This window comes from Chenopodium album, chromosome 19, assembly GCF_948465745.1.
Source record: "Chenopodium album chromosome 19, dcCheAlbu1.1, whole genome shotgun sequence".
Lineage (NCBI taxonomy): Eukaryota > Viridiplantae > Streptophyta > Magnoliopsida > Caryophyllales > Amaranthaceae > Chenopodium > Chenopodium album.
The window spans coordinates 8,946,238-8,961,119 of record NC_137852.1 but is presented as its reverse complement, the minus strand read 5'-3'; the positions used below and the strand labels follow the sequence as shown (position 1 = coordinate 8,961,119).

At 32.7% G+C, this 14,882-nt stretch overlaps 1 protein-coding gene across 1 annotated transcript; it reads left to right on the top strand.

Moving 5' to 3' along the window:
* The first annotated feature begins 11,014 nt into the window (after positions 1-11,014).
* On the top strand, positions 11,015-14,204 carry LOC145595452 (homeobox protein ATH1-like). Its single transcript, XM_081651866.1, has 4 exons — positions 11,015-12,132; positions 12,234-12,580; positions 13,567-13,627; positions 13,764-14,204. Exons 1-4 carry the CDS (start codon positions 11,038-11,040, stop codon positions 13,941-13,943), a joined length of 1,683 nt encoding a protein of 560 aa, XP_081507992.1. The 5' UTR covers positions 11,015-11,037; the 3' UTR covers positions 13,944-14,204.
* The last annotated feature ends 678 nt before the right edge of the window (positions 14,205-14,882 follow it).

The window sequence follows — 14,882 nt, the reverse complement described above, 5'->3', positions numbered from 1 at the left end:
AAACAGGGCCTATATACTGAAGTTAACTTAATGACATTTCACATAATAACATTCACAAAACCTAAATTTGAAATCGTTTATTATAAAATGAAGAGAGTAATTGTATAATGTTTAAAATCTAATGTGGTCCTGAAAACATAATATGTCATCCATGAATCATGATATTGATGAAAAACAACGAGGCAAGAGTTGGCGACTTTGGTATATAAGCATTATTATGTTTTTTATATATTAATATTACCAATACTCAGAAATATATGTATGTAGTGTAGTTGATGTCACAGCTGCTTCTATTATCAATAAAATCCGACCAATTAGAATGTAGTTTCCTGCAACTTTAAACTTCAGAAACAAACTTAGAGCATGTGAAGCAATTAATTTCATAGCTCAAAATTTTCTAAGGAGATTTTCTGTACCTTTTTTTTTTCTTTCTTTAATACTGGATCTATTTCTTATCCTTGGTTGGTTCAATCTTTGTATTTATAGGGTAGCATGGGGCTAGGGCAATATATAATTCTTCATTTTTGTTTACTTTCTCGAATTGATGACCTATAACATTAGTGATATTATGTTATATTATTTAAGTTAATTACCTCGACCATAGAATCAATAATAGTCATGTAATGTATTCTATTTTGAAATATTCGATCAATAGAATTGAAATTGTTATAATTTGCGCATATCCAACAGTTTAAAATACCCGTGTATTTGTTAGAATTGAATGGACTCGATGAAGTGGAAATTAAACAATTATGAAAACTATTTAGTAATATATACATTGATCTATGTTAATATAGACAATGATTGTGTAAGGTGAAAGAATATATATAGAACTATATTGAAAAAACTGCGTTATTAGTAATATTATATTACTCATAATCCTTAAAAGTAAGAAGTGGAAACGATAATGGACACAATCACACAATCAATAATTGGAGTAGCTCACTAAACCTATTTGTATGTGCTGGTAAAAATTACTAGAAATTGCATAGCGATATATACTCTTTCATTTGAAATTTATAAGGATGTGTTCACTTTACCCAAGTTTACTTATTTTAAATTGCTAGCTTTTATTTGAAATTATTACTCATATGAGTAGAATTTCTTCTATTTTTGACAGAGTAGAAGGTTTTAATTTTAATCATTTTTTAATTTTTTTTTATTTTTTTATTTTTTTTTTATTTTTTTAATTGAGTGAGTAAGTTCACTATTGTACGTTGTCTTGTCATGAATTAAACTTTGTAATGTTGATGATTTTGAATTTAAGCGTATACAAAGTATATCTATAAAGTTATTTGAATTTATATTTGCTTTTATTTTTAATAATCACAACGTTTTGATTTTTTTAAGCATTCATAAATATACATGTGTGGATCATATATATGCATGTACGTATGTATATGTATATGTATGTGTGTGTACATGCAAAATATTCTAGGATTTTAGCTTAAAATTTTTAGGATTAGTTTCAATGTACATTTTCAAATATTTTATTCTTTTTATCATAATTATATTATTAATATAATAATACGGAGTATGTAAATAAAACCATTAATGATTATTATATAATAAAAAGAGTAAATTGTTAAATTGAAATAAGGTGACAAAATTAGAGCGTTTTTCGAGTCGATCACTTTTTTCTCCCTTTAATTATTTAATTGTATACAACCCCATTATTTTTAATAGAAAAGTGTACAACCCCTTGCTATTGCAATTAAGTCTATTTTCTCCCTCTCAAAAAGTGGACTTAATAAAAAGTAATGAAGTAGTTGTTAATATTGGTGAAGCAGCCTTGCATATGTCAACCATGGAAACCATATTTTAGGCCTGCTTTGTTGTATTATGAACGTCAAAACTTACCACAAAAAGGAAGTTAGAAGCAAAGATTTGTACGTGCATGTAAAAAGTCTTGGGAGACTTGTGAACTACCCTTGAGAAACATGTGAATTATTACATTTTTTTCTTTGATAATTGATTAATAAATGCATCAAAATTATTTATATTGTGATTGTCAACTGATATAAATTATTGTGGATAATATATTTCCAGCATTTTATGAGTGGAAATTGAAAAAGACAATGTGAATCAATCTTTATTTTTGTTATTTTCTTCACTTGTCAAATTGTTGCTTCCTTTTTCTTTCTTTTCTTTCTTTTCTTTCTTTTTTTTCAAACAATTCATGGATCCATTTATTGAAGCACAATTGAGACTTTTGTAGGACCATTTAAAGAAACTTGAAATTAATTAGGTCGAATCCACACTATATGTCTTTTTTATTTCATTTTTTTTAGGATCCACCCTATATGAGCTTGGTGTAAATTGTAAATCCTCTCTTTTTGAGGATGTTGTTGGTGAATTAAAAACTTAAATTTCTATATATTTATTGTCCTAATACCTTAAACAAAATTAGTCCTTATAACTCAAAAAATCATATATAGATGGATATAATGACTCAACTGGCCTTTTTTTTTTTATTATTATTATTTTAATTTTTGTTTGTAATTACAATAAAGTAGGGTGTAAATAATACATAAATTAGTCCTTACAACTCAAAAATATCATATATAGATGATTTATTGACTCAACTGACATATTTTTCTATGATAAAGTAGGGTGTAAATAATACAATTGTCTAATCATAATTTTATTTTCTGGACTGGAACATGAAGTTAAGTTGCTTACATAAAATTGTAGCCGTGTTTTGAGGTAGAAATGATGTACTCCCTCCGTCCCTAAATTACATTCCTCCTTTCTATTTTTGGTATTCCAAAATTACATTCCTCCTTTCTATTTTTGGTAAGTTTTTTTTAGTAAATCAACTCTCTTTTTCTGTTTTATATTTAATGTTTTCTCACTCATCCTTACCTAATCTCACTCATAACCCTTGTGCCAAATTACAATGAATATGATTGGTTAAAAAATTTTAATTAGGAGCATGTGATTGGTCCTTTTTTTTTGCAAAGGATTGATGACTTGTCATGAGTAATAACTAATCTATCTTTGTACTTCCCATTGCATTATCTAATTATTGTTATTTGTCTTATTCTTCTCTCCTTAATTCCCGTGTAAATTTCCAAAGAGCAATGTAATTTAGGGACGGAGGGAGTATTTATTACAGTATATTATTACTTTCTTATTTGAAAAGGTTTGTGCATGCAAAAGCTACAACCCTAGTTTTTGGAAAAGTTGTCCATTGACAAATCTCTTAGCTTGCACTTTCCTTTGCACTTTACCCCCCTCCCTCCCTCCCTCCGGTTTACAATTAGCTGTTAACATTGTTTCAACATCTCCCTGCCCCCTCCCCTTGCTTGTTACAGTGTTTCAACATCTCAAAGTTAATTAATGATGGCTTATGGAAGCACTATTAATACCCTCCATATTATACTAGATTTTACTTCTAATGATATCTATGTGGGATTTTTTTTTTAAAAAAAAATAAAATAAACAAATATATATAAATTCAAATGGAGGGTAAAAGTGTAATTTGATATTTGCATAATTTAGGGCTTCATCACCGTGCCAGACTCTCAGTGACTTCTGAGATTACAATGGTTGAAACTTAAGATGTAGATACTTTAATTGGGCCTGGGTCATGGTACTTTTTTTTTGGACGAGAATGGGTCATGTTATTCAAACCTCATGAATGATATAAGCTTGGCCTTTAAAATTTTTTTTAAGGCCCATTAGTATGGACTAACCCTCCTTGGTAAACTGGATTCACCTATGCAACTCCTTTTTTGGAAGTATTTCATAAAAATAGATTTTGCTCATCATTGGATTAGAATGGACTAACCCTCGTTGTATAGTGATTTTTTTTTCTCATTTGATGATTTTTGTTCATTTATGCAATTTCAACCAAATAAGAGTAATAAATCTGCTTTAATTAAAATATTTAATATAATAGGAGAATATAAATTATTGTTCAAGCGTATAATATTAAGGAGTACATAGCCACATTTGATGGGTACTAAGGGCCTGTTCACATTTACTGAACTGAGCTGAACTGAACTGAACTGATTGGAGCTGAACTGAACTGAATTGAGCTGAAATGAATATTTTATGAGAGAAGGAAATTAGGAGCTGAACTGAACTGAACTGATTGGAGCTGAACTGAACTTAACTGAACTGAACTGAACTGATTGGAACTGAACTAAAATGAACTGAACTGAAATTAAGTAAATATGAACCGGCCCTAACTTTAACGAATATAAAGATGTGTGTATAATTTTGTAACGTACAATGACAGATTTTGGCTGGAAATATTGGGATCGGTATACATCTTTAATATCTCGCTCAAAATAAATCACTATACAACAACATTATTATAAGTAAAGTCAAATATTTACACGGGCCCCCGGCCCAGATTGGCCCCAGTGGAAAGTCCGCTATGTTGTTACAGTCTACAATGGAAACAGGCAATAAAGCATCCATACATATCAGATAACCTTACTTAAGGGTCGGGGCACAGTAACGAACCCCAAATACTTGTTCAGTTCTAAGATTATACACAGTAGCTAGTTGGATGCTTGGACTTCGATCCTACTTTGATGGAAAGGTTTACAAATTTATTATCCCTCTTTGTAAAAATGTGATAATATTTTACTACCTCCGTTTCATATTATTTGCAACGATTAGACATTTTTACTCTCTACTTTATGTCAAATCATTGGAAATAATTTTTACATTATATTAGTTGCATCATTGGTACTCTTCTTGGCCGAAGTTAGGTGATGTATTTCATAAGTGTTATATAATGCGGAGTATATAATCATAAACCATTAGTATCTTAAAAATTTTGACCATTCATTCATTCAATAATCCTTCAGTCCCTTTTTTTTTTGTACTAGAAGCCCACTTTTTGTAAGAGTTTTTTAGATCAAATGGTGCAAACAATAAGGGACAGAGGGAGTACAAATTATGAAATACTTAATAGTTAATGCTACTCGTATGTACCAACAACATATGAATACATGTGTTGCTTCTTAACTTTTAGGTTGAAAATGAGCCTCAAAGCAATTTAATGTTGCAAATTGCAATACACAAAAGAAGGGGATGGAGGAAGAGGAGCAAGTTGTTAATTGTATGTAAAAAGGCCAAAAAAAAAAAAAAAAAAAAAAATGTGAGTTGCCTTTTTAAATGTTTTAACATTTCAATTTATATTGATTTTTCCTTTCTATTAATTAGTTATATTCTTTTCAAAAATGCTATTATCTTTAAAAGAAAGGAGTTAGGAAAAAAAAAAAAAAAAAAAGAATGATATTTTCACGTAGTTGGGATAACAATCGAGAATACCACTTACTCCGTACCAATTTGCCTCTCATTATGTCATGACGTTACTAATCTTGATTCTAATATAGTCTCTTATCAACTCTTCAACTCCACTTATAAAGTATTTATTCTCAAATTCACGATTATACAGTTTACAGACTTACGATAGCTTTTCTTTGTTTTGTGTACCAAGGCACCAAGCAACAATCAACACCTCGCCTTCAAGATGTGGAAATAATACTCGTATATAAATCCATTTAGACTTAAGTAAATTTCATATGGGTTTCCACTCTATAGAATAGGCTGAAAAGGTTTTAATATAAATGATCTGAATATCTAACACGACTAGTGACGTTTTAAGCTAATTTTTTAAAAAGTGTAGCATATAATTAGCATACAACTGCAATATATTCACATAGTATAGGCTCATTTGTTTAGCTCGTCGATGCTTTGACTGCAATTCAGCCTAGAAAACTGAAAGGCAAGAAGGCAACTCAAGCAGTACAAAAAGGTAGAAACCAGTTAATTAGCATCCCTAAATAAATTCGCCTATAGATCTCCTGATCAGATTTGCTTTTTAAATTTTGTGCTTGCATCATCATCATTATTTCGATTTTAGTTCCCTCTTAACTATACCAAAACTAGATCCTTGGGTTTGCAACATACTAACAAGTTTGTTTGGTACTTTGGTTCACACAAGAATTAAATCTTTGCTGAAATTACGAAATTTCTCTAATAAAATTACAATCATTTATTTTTTTATTTCCGGGTTATAAATACCCGTATGATATATACGAAATTTAGGATACTATTTTCCTATTTTCTATTAGGCCTCTTATGAATATCTCAGGGCCTGTTCACATTTACTTAATTTCAGTTCAGTTCAGTTCAGTTCAGTTCCAATCAGTTCAGTTCAGCTCTTAATTTCCCTCTCACATAAAATATTCATTTCAGCTCAATTCAGTTCAGTTCAGTTCAGTTCCAATCAGTTCAGTTCAGTTCAGCTCCAATCAGTTCAGTTCAGTTCAGTTCAGCTCAGTTCAGTAAATATGAACAGGCCCTCAGGCTAGTCGAACTTATTCTATCGCGCCCTTTGCTGTCAACTAAAATAGTTGGATGTATCTACAACGTGTAGCCTTTTGGACACATTGATGAACAGGTCTAATTTGTTCTTTCTCATATTACCTTCTCAACCAAGAACTAGAAATTGACAACAAGGCCAATCACGAATAGACTTAGAAGGACTTATCAGAACTTATACTTATAAATGTAAACAAAACTTGGCTATCAATCCCAAAATTAACTTATATTACGTGTCAATGTGACGAGTACATAAGTTGGAGTATGTAATCTCGTATATAGTAACTTTGTATGATCATATAGTTCATGGCTTATGGTCGGACCACAAGCCTTAAGTCTTTGCAGCTAGATCGAGACCCATTGAGTCATTGGTAACTACATTAAGACCATGTTCTTTTAAATTGAATTTAAGTGAAAAAATGTACCAAGTTGAATGAAGGGAACTGAATTAAGTCATGCCCTAGAAAGCACAACCTAATTACGTTTTAATTAATCTTAGTCTGTTATAAGTATAACTGTATGATTCAAATACAGAGTATCCAAGATTGAATGTTAAAACTGCAATACGTATAGTCGCATAGATGCTAATGATGATACATCCTCCTAATAATAATAAAAATAAAAATAAAAAAAAAAAAAAATAATAAAAAAAAAAAGGGAAACATCCAAAAAATTCAAAAGACAGGGTACTCTGTTTTATTTCATCATCTTTCCCTCAAAAACCCAATACCTAAAACCCTCGTACCACATTTCAAAACCTCCTGAAACCCCCAAAAATCCAAAATTTTACTCATCTTTCTCAATCACATGAGCTCAAGGATTTTGTCTCTAAATGGGTCTATAAAGTATCCTACTTTTTCCCCTTTTTAAAATGCACAAACCCAAAAAAAAAAAAATTAAATTCTGCCAAGAACAGAACTTTGATCAGAAAGTGAAAGAATCCAGCTATAAATTTTGATCATCATTATAATTGCAGTGACCCAGATAATCTAGACTTATGATCAGGATAAAAAGAGAAATCAATCCCCAAAAAAAAAAAAAAAAAAAAAATAATGGGACCCCCTTTAGCCTGCAAAAGAAATGAGTGGAACTGCACCAAGTTATGTAATTTCTCTCTCCAAATTCTCTGATTTTTTTGATTTTTGATTTTATGGATGTTGTTTTTTGCAATTGTGTTACGTGTGTGGTTGTTCTTCTTTTCTTTATCCTGAATTATGGGTCCATTTACCCTTTAACTAGGTTGCACTGATACGATACGGGGACAAAAACGGATACGGATACAGATACGGGATATGGCAAAATCAAAATTTCGAAAAACGGGTACGGCTCGGATATGGCAAAAAAATATATATATAATCCTAAAACTTTCAAACTCTGATTTTGTTCCTCCAACGGTTGGATCTGATTCAAGGCGGCGACCAGAGCATTGATACACGGAACGCGGAACGACGGCGCGTTTTGTTTGTGGTGGTTCGCGATCTAGTTCGTGTTTTTATAGGCGAAATAATTTTCTATTTTCTAAAGTTTTTTAGATTTAATTAAAGCTTCAAAGTCCATTAATGGAGGAAAATGAAGAAAGAAGTGAGTAGAAGGAAGGTCATTGACGGCTAACTCGATTTTTACAGTAAAACATAATGGTTGAGTGGTGGACCCCGCCCTTTTTATCTTTTCTTTTTATTAGTACTCCTAGTTTTACTCTATGTTGAGATTGTTGACTGTGTACAATTGTTTATCTTTTCCTTTTATTTTTATTTTATATTTAGTGCCTAGTTTTTAGTTATGTGCTGAGGTTAGTGTACAGTATAGCATTTTATTTATTTTTTGGTTAGATAGCTTATTATGGAGTACTTTTCAATTAAAGTCTAATAATTTTAAAAGTTTACTAAAAAAGAAAAATCTAATTTTAAAGTTGTGCTCTATGGATTAATTTTTTTTTAAAACAAAACTTTTTATGGATTATATATATATTTTTTTGCCGTATCCGAGCCGTACCCGTTTTTTGAAATTTTGATTTTGCCGTATCCCGTACTCGTATCTGTATCCGTTTTTGTCCCCGTATCCGTATCAGTGCAACCTAGCTGTGAAAAAATTATTTGGATTTTTGCTTTTTAATTCAGTTGAGTTGTTTGATTCTTCAAAGTCAAGTGGAAAAAAAAACATCCCATTTCCTGTTTCATTTTTCATTTTACTATTCCCTTCCCTCAGTTTTAATTCGGGTGCAGAACTACCCGTTAGATAGCAGTGCTTACTAAACTCTGACTAATCTAAATTCGAGCACAGGGTATTGTCCAAGGAAGAAATCCCATTTCCTATTTCATTTCCCAATTAACTACGAGTACTTTCATTCTTATTTTAAATGGGGCGCTAAGCTACCTAATAATCCGAAACTTATTAAACTCCGACTAATTGGACCTCGAGTTGAGGGTATTGTACTATTGTCAAAGGGGGAACTATTGCACAAGTGGCACTTTCCTTTAGAATTATAATTGTAGCACTGTTGGAGAGAAAAGAGGCAACCAATGATTTCTTGTTTTGGGTAGTCCTTAGGAAACACATTTGGGAAGGGCTATAATTATTTTTCTATCCAATATAAAAGGGAACTCTCAACACTCATTTCAAATCCTTCACTTCAATTTCTGAGGTTTTTTAGATTTGGGTGTAAAATCAATCAAGTCTTACTTACATTTGGGTCATTTGGTGGCTTGAATATTCTTGATCCTCTTCATTGTTTTGTTTACTTTTGGCATAGTTTTTGAGTGGCAAAAGTTGAGATTTTTTAATTGCTCTTAAGAAGAACTATAAAGAAAGGTTAGTTCTTTCTTTTTGTATATGATTTTCTTTTACTTTAATGTTCATGATTTGATGCCAACTTTATTTTAAGTAATACTTACCCTGTATATAATATGAGCTAAACTTTTATCTTATGACATTTGTAACTTGAACTTTCTTAAAATGCTTGTTGCTTTTAAAAATTCTCTGTTTCAGATGTTTTTTTTTCTTCTTGTTATCTTGCTTTTAGTGGCACATTTAGTATATTGACTTGATCCTGTGTAAATATGCATTTTAATTCATTCTAAGAAATTATGTTGCCTTCAATTTTTGAAGGTTTTACTGTAGGCTTAAAAACCTTAGAATGACTGTATTTTACTAGAAAGTTTTGAGTAATATAATTTTTTTTAGAATGAATGTTTCATATGAACCCATCAAATTTCACTAACTAGAATCTATGCACATTCGAATGCTCTTGTTGTTGTTGTTGTTGTTGTTGTTGTTGTTTGCATACATCTTCTGTCCAATTGATGCAAATTTTGGGTGGATATGGAGTTTAGAAGTGTGCTTATATGTTTTAGTGTTACAATATACTTCAATTTAGATATGGTGGATAAGCCAAATCTGTAAGAAGAAGTTTAAGTGTTGTGTTTTTTGTCTTTGGATTGTTGGCTTGATAGTATGCTCTAGAGGTGAAAGGAAAAAAGATTAAAGGAAAATATTGAAGATTTCTAATGCATTGCTACTACTATGTGTTATGGTTACCCTTATCCTTATAGATTATGTCAAAGGGGGAGGATGATTGTGAAATTGATTGCTTTAGACTTTACACTTGAAGTCCCTAGCTTTAGTGCTTGTTCCATTCTTTTGTGGTTGATTGGTATAGGGGCCCTTCTAATCTTAATCCTACTCGTCGTTTCCTTCGTAATGAACAAACATGGGATATTAAACTTAACCTTCTATTGTCATTTGCACTTATTGTACAAACACCCCATAAATGATGTCTTTGTTGTTTGTACAACTATGGTTAAATTAACCTTGGAGGTGTTTTTGCAAACTTTGTTTAGTCATGTAAGGAGTTCTGATGGACTGAGTTGTGGAAGTTCTTTCAAAGACGGTAGTGTTCCTCTTTAGTCAAATTAGGTACATTATTAGGAAAGGGAGGAAATTTACTTGGAAATGGTAATAGCGAACAAGTTCTTCTGAAGGCTTGATTTGCCAATTGCAAAACTAGCTGTGTGCAAAATGGTGGTAGTGCTACCATCTTGGAGATACTACCACTAAATCAAGCATAGTCTTGTTTGTGTCCTGCTCCAGCATATTATGTCAAGAAGACTGAATTGTCAATGCTCTCATTTTCGATGACAATTGGGAGTTATCTATTGCTGTCTCTCATAGCTAATCTGCTATTGTTTGGGAAATCCCTCGTATTTATATATATACCTGTGCAATGAATACATAATCAACTAGTGAATCTACATGTTGATTTCTGTAATGCATACATATTCAACAGACCTCGTGCTCTTAGACATAGTTGTGCTATCTTATGTGTTGTCTAATATGGTGCTGAATCAATGTACATTGAACTCATGTTTCGTATTCTTAAAAATTCCTGGCTAGGAAATTACAATGGCTGTTATCTGCTAGTGGTGGTGTTTTCCAAATTCCCTTCTTCAGGGCTCATATAAAGCCGTAATTGTACTATCATGACAGTGTTTGAAATGGTCTTATTTTCAGGGAAATTTATGAAATGTGCAAGTCTATATATATATGTGAAGATGATTTATGATTGATCTGAGCTGATACCGGCACAGTACACAGGTTTACCAAATGTGGGTGGTGAACCATGAGGCTGTCTATCGGGTGACGTGAATGCCTAATTTGTTTGTTGCAATAATCTGAAGGATCTGGTTGAAGATCATGGAGAGTGAACCACATATGCAGTTAGATCTTCCCAGCTGTATCCCTACAGTCTTTGATGGAATGCCTCAACCATTGTCAGAGGCGCATTTTCGAGCTGCTTTCTTTCAACTGCACACCCAGAATGATGGCATGCTTGGACCTCCATTGCTTCCATCTTTGCAAGGGCAGTCCTTTAAAGATATGCATGCTGATAAAACTGTCAGCTATGATGGATTAATAAACCGAGGTAACTTTAACTATGAAGAGCGTTGCTTGGGAGACACCTCTTTTACTTCTGGTTCATTACCCAACATTATAGCCAGCAGAAATGGACTCAACAATGACGCGAACAATTCAATAGTTTCACTTCAACAAGATGTTCCATCCGAATCTCTAAGAGCAATTTTCTCAGGTGGCTGCTCCTATGCCTCAAGTTCCTCTATTCCTACCACTCTAAACAGTGGCTATGATGGTTCGTTTGGTGATGTAAATGACAAATGGGACCATAACAGATTTCTGATGCAGCAAGAAATGAACTGGAGACCATCTACTTCTGAACTTGAACCAATACGATTCAACGGAAGTCAAGTTGCAAATAATGAGTGGGTATTGCCAAGTTCTGCACATGTTTGCACAAGTCATCCTTATGGAACCTCTACATCTCATAATGAGCTCTCTCTGAGTCTTGCTACTTGTGAGCCGTCTCTTCCTTCTGACTTGAGTTGCTCCGGTGTTTTTAACAGTTCTCAGTCTCAAACGAGGTTAGGCTCAGAACGCAAATCTCATCGCAGCAAGGAGCTCTCCCTTGGTAGCACTTCTAAAAATAGGCCTGTTCAGTTCCCACCAGTAACATCTGGCTCGAGATATGTTTCTGTGATGCAGCAAATTCTCTCAGAAATCTCTAGTTACTCACTTGGCAGTTTAGACAAGACCAGTTATAACGGTGATAAAAGTTTAGTGAACTCGAGTTCAAGTCATCCTTTCTCTTCAAACAACTTCTTTGATCCGGGGGCTTCATTCAAGAATACCAGTGAGTTCCATGACAATGATGGTTCATTTGAAGTTCCAGCTGGAAGTTCAAAGAGGTCACAGATGTTAGCTCTGTTACAAATGGTAGGCTGTCAACATTGCCCGTATATAATCATAACTTCATGCATATCTTTGCTTTCTTGGCTCGGCCAACATGGCTAATTTTTCACATTTGTACCTTGCAGGTGGATGATCGGTATAATCGCTGCTTAGATGAGATACACATGGTAATATCTGCATTCCATGCTGCAACTGAACTGGACCCTCAGTTACATTCTTGTTTTGCCCTACAAACAATCTCATTCTTCTACAAAAATCTGAGGGAGAGGATTAGCAATCAAATCCTAGCAATGGGAATGGATAATGGAAGTGCTCGAGAAAGTGGGATAACCATTGACAAATCTTTCATTCATAAGCAGTGGGCGATCCAGCAATTGAAGAGAAAAGATCAACTCTGGAGACCTCAGAGAGGCTTGCCAGAGAGATCTGTTTCAGTATTACGAGCATGGATGTTCGACAACTTTCTTCACCCGTGAGTGTTTTTTTAACTTCTTTATGTACATAAATTGAGATTTGCCTGTTTTCCTCTTGACTACACATTATCTGTGGTTTGTTTTCAGCAGTGACAGAATTAGAAACTTTTCTAGGAGGTATCAACATTCAACTAGATAATAGTTCATTTATTTCTCAACTCTGCATCATTTCTCTGACTGGTTGAAATTATGCTGTAATCATTCTGCTTATCAATTTTTATAACTAGCAGTTTTGAAGGCACTACAAACATGAGTTTTATAGTGATTAGTGAACAAAGTGTACTATTACTCTTAAAGCATCTCAAATTTTGAGTTGAAAAGTCCATTTCAAGTGTCAAAGGTTACCTTTTTGTAACATCTGAGCATAGCAAGGAAAACCGAAAACTTTGATGCCTCTGAAATCACCTTATTCGTTGTTAGAATAACACCATTCCAGATTCATAGTGGTCCATGTCAAAAAAATCCTGTGAAGAAAACATATTAGGTTCTTACTGATCAAATTTCTAGTAAAAAGTGTTTCTTGTTTATTATAGTAGTAATTGACTATTCTGGTTTCAATCACACCTTCAAGAAGTAGTATTCTTTTGTCGTGCCTTCCTGGTGAACTAAATTGGAAGAAACAAACAGTGAAGGGTTCTGATAATGAGCTCTCGTTCTAAGCATTAAACCTACTTGTTATGCTCTATCAATTCAAGTTATAATGTCTTTACTTCTCCTTCCGTTTGTTTTAGTTCATTACGATTTTCATGACTATCTTGCTAATGTTAATCTTTTCCAAGGCAATATCTGAAGTTCAACTACAGATGCTGCATGTTTTGGTCTGACAATTTTACTTTGAAACTGATCTTATAACTGTTATAAGTCATTTCGTATGCATAACCATGATGATTTGGCTTAGTTATACTTAAATCTGTTGATCTCGATTTTAATATGGTGCAAAATTTTCTGAGTAGGAAAAAAAATTCTGAATTCTGTCGGTTTTCAGGTATCCTAAAGATGCAGAGAAGCACTTGCTTGCTATCAAAAGTGGATTAACAAGAAGCCAGGTATAATTACATTCTTCTTGTAATCTCGAGTGCAAAATTTTAGCACGCATCTAAAACGTACAACTGATGCAAATATCATGCTCTACATTTTCATTGTTACTTCAGTAATAACATAGTTTATATGTGACCATAACAGGTTTCGAATTGGTTTATCAATGCTCGTGTTCGTCTCTGGAAGCCTCTAGTTGAAGATATGTGTGCAGAAATAAAAAAGAAAAAGGGAAGCCAACAAAACGACGAAGGAACCAGCAATAGTAGTAACAATAGTAGAAGCCAATTAAGGATCTACGACTACGATCAGAGATTCAGCAATTGAAAAGGGCAATGCAGTTACTGGTAGGCTTTAGCTACTTGGTAAGGTGAATATGAATATAAATTACATATGTTTATATAGTAAGTATATAGTATTAGCTATTGCGTAGAAGATTAATGCAATTGTACATAAATGCTTATTTGAGGACTTCGCTACTTCCTTGGTTGCTACAATTTTGCCAGCTTCCTTTGGTTCTGTGGGTTGTCTTAATTAGCATTTGGGTTAGAATCTGAGAATCACATTTTGGTAATCTTGTAAGGCGATTTAAATTACATGGTGGTTATTTAAAAAAAAAAAAAAAATCTTTCTTTCAAATTTGATGATTATATTGAAGGATGTTTGCAAATTCTATTATACACTCGTGTATACCTAAAGAAAGGCAGGTGCACGAGTCATTATATTTGGTACGCATTATATTCCTATATACACAATCGAATAAAGAATATCCTAAATTTATCTTTTAAACTACTATTCTATTGCTAACAAGCTGCCAACAGCTTATCATGTCATATTCACATAATTGTGGAATTCCAAATTTTGGATTTACATGACCATTCTATGCTTAAAGAAGTGACAAGCAATGCTAATAATGTTGCAAAAAGGGTGAGAATTTAATTCTGTTGTTTCTGACTCATCAATAGCATAATATTAGCATATTATGATAAGATCTTATTTTCTTAAATAATGGGCATTTTTCCTTGCTTTTGATGGAATTTATGCTTCCCACCCTGAAGAATCAAGGATACTTGTTGGAATATTCTTATTCTTCCAAAGAAATGGTTTAAGTCCTATTCTGGACTTTCGGCCTTGTGGAATTTCCAAATCTTAAGATGCGTTCTCACTCTTTTAATTGTTTTTTTGTGCGTTAACTCATAATTTTAAATATATTCCGTGTTTATATGTACGTTGCACTTACATACAATTAATGAATTATGTTCGACA

Bases quoted from the DNA above. Each gene is read 5' to 3' on its own strand.
- LOC145595452 (XM_081651866.1), top strand. From the start codon at position 11,038: ATGGAGAGTGAACCACATATGCAGTTAGATCTTCCCAGCTGTATCCCT. The intron at 12,581-13,566 runs GTGAGTGTTTTT...GTCGGTTTTCAG, and splicing joins TTCGACAACTTTCTTCACCC to GTATCCTAAAGATGCAGAGA. The intron at 13,628-13,763 runs GTATAATTACAT...TGACCATAACAG, and splicing joins GTGGATTAACAAGAAGCCAG to GTTTCGAATTGGTTTATCAA.